The sequence below is a fragment of the Dromiciops gliroides genome, chromosome 1 (genome assembly GCF_019393635.1).
Source record: "Dromiciops gliroides isolate mDroGli1 chromosome 1, mDroGli1.pri, whole genome shotgun sequence".
NCBI lineage: Eukaryota > Metazoa > Chordata > Mammalia > Microbiotheria > Microbiotheriidae > Dromiciops > Dromiciops gliroides.
Window position 1 is genome coordinate 411,174,777 of NC_057861.1, and position 2,239 is coordinate 411,177,015.

At 39.5% G+C, this 2,239-nt stretch overlaps 1 protein-coding gene across 1 annotated transcript; it reads right to left on the reverse strand.

Annotated features, from left to right (window-relative positions):
- Window positions 1-604: 604 nt before the first annotated feature.
- Window positions 605-1,643, reverse strand: LOC122735940 (histone H3.3A-like). Its single transcript, XM_043977830.1, has one exon. The coding sequence runs from the start codon at window positions 1,542-1,544 to the stop codon at window positions 1,134-1,136; it is 411 nt and encodes a 136-aa protein (XP_043833765.1). The 5' UTR covers window positions 1,545-1,643; the 3' UTR covers window positions 605-1,133.
- Window positions 1,644-2,239: the final 596 nt, after the last annotated feature.

The following is a 2,239-nucleotide window of genomic DNA, read 5'->3' on the forward strand; positions in this document are numbered from 1 at the left end:
GACCCCAGGTATGTCCCCACCAATTCTAATTTTTTGTGGTTCTCTAGGGTCTTGTATTTGAAAGTCAAATTTGCCATTCCGTTCAGGTCTTTTCATCATGGATACCTGAAAGTACTCTTTTTCAATGAAATCCCATTTTTTTTCTCTGAAAGACTATAATCAGTTTTGCTGGATATGTGATTCTTGGTTGTAATCCTAATTCCTTTGTCTTCTGGAATATCATATTCCATGCCCTCCAGTCCTTTAATGTAGAAGCTACTAGTACTTGTTCTATCCTGACTAGGGCTCCACAGTACTTGAATTCTTTTTGTCCAGGGGATGTGGTTTTCAGGTATTTTAGACAGTATAACTAGAATTTTAGCCCTTACACCACTGTGCCACCTAGGTGCCCCATAACGAATACTTTGTAGGCCAGAACAAATGGAACCTGTTGTATTGCATGTGTAACATATTCTAATGGCTTCAGGGAGAGCAGTTTCAATATATTTTTTTCTATATATTTCATGCATTGAGATCTCTATACTCTTATGAAGATTACTCTACAATCAATGTAAGAGTTTCTAATAGTTAAAGGGGTAAAAGTGGCTAGAGGATTTCAGATCTATTTTTTTTTTTAGTTTAATGTATTTTAATAGCAAACTTACAGGAACAGCACAGAAGACAGACAACATTAAAAACATGTACTTGCATGTAGGACAACTCAGTTAGAAAAGTATAGTGAATGGATGGAATCTACCGTATGATAAAAATGCTACAAACACCATTTAGTTGCCGTCAATAAGAAATTTACTTTTTAAAAAAATCCAAATGCTGGCATTGTCCAGAAAAATTTAACAGGTTTATTTATAATTGTTATAAAGTTGAATTGTTGAAACTTGTTCACGGAAACATTTTTGACTGCATTAATGCTTTATGTCCTCGCATTTATATTCAAAATTCACACACAAATGAAAATGGAAAAAACTTGCCAATACCTGATTCTGTCCCCTATTTTTCCATTCGCAATCATATACTTAGGTACCTTTTGACCCCATGGGAAAAAAATATCTAACGTTCAGAACTACCAATAACAGGAAGAAGAGATTTTTTTTTTCTGTTTTGAGAATGAAGAATGTTTCCCCTCATAGTGGAGTTTAAGCACGTTCTCCACGTATGCGACGTGCTAGCTGGATATCTTTTGGCATGATTGTGACACGTTTGGCGTGGATAGCACATAGGTTGGTGTCCTCAAACAGGCCAACCAGATAGGCTTCACTTGCCTCCTGCGAAGCACCAATTGCTGCACTCTGGAAGCACAGATCTGTTTTGAAGTCCTGAGCAATTTCACGCACCAGACGCTGGAAGGGAAGTTTACGAATCAGAAGTTCAGTGGACTTCTGATAACGTCTGATTTCACGGAGAGCCACAGTACCCGGCCTGTAACGATGAGGTTTCTTGACCCCTCCAGTAGAGGGCGCACTCTTCCGAGCGGCTTTTGTAGCGAGCTGCTTCCTGGGGGCTTTACCACCGGTGGATTTACGGGCAGTTTGCTTGGTACGAGCCATGTTCCTGAAAACTTCTCCTTATACACCCCCCTTCTCTTTCGGCTTGGGCTCCGAGAGCGAGAGGCGGCCCTAGCGCTGGAGAGCTACGGCGGCAGCGGCAGCGGCTGCGAACACCTCAGATCTATTTTTGACTGTTTCATTGCGGTATCTGCCATGTTACTTGAATTCCCTTCCTTCTGGTTTGCAGTATTGCAAAAGTGGATTTTCTTTCTAATTTAAGGTTAATTTCTACTTACATCTCAACCTCTTACTGTTAAGCTTTCATTCTGATGGCATTTTCAAAGGTTACCAGTTATATCCTAATTGTCAGATCCAATGGCCCCTTTTCAAACTTCATCTTCCATGTGCTTTCCACAGCATCTGATGTTGTTGGTGATCCTCTTCTCCTTCATTTCTGTACACCTTTGGTTTTTGCAAAACCACAGTCTCCTTGTTCTCCTTCTTCCTTTCTAATTACTCTTTCTAGTTCATGGAATCTCAGAAAATCTGATTGAAGGCACTATCTAGTCTAGGGGTTCTTAACTTAAGGTCCAAGCATCTCCAAAGTTCTATGAATAGATTTCAGTGGGTCCATTAACTTGAATGGGAAAAATTATTTTATTTCAGTAAAACTGGTTTCTTTTGTAATCTTATTTACTTAAGAATGTTATTCTGAGGATGGGTCATAGATTTCACCAGACTGTCAAAGGGTTCCA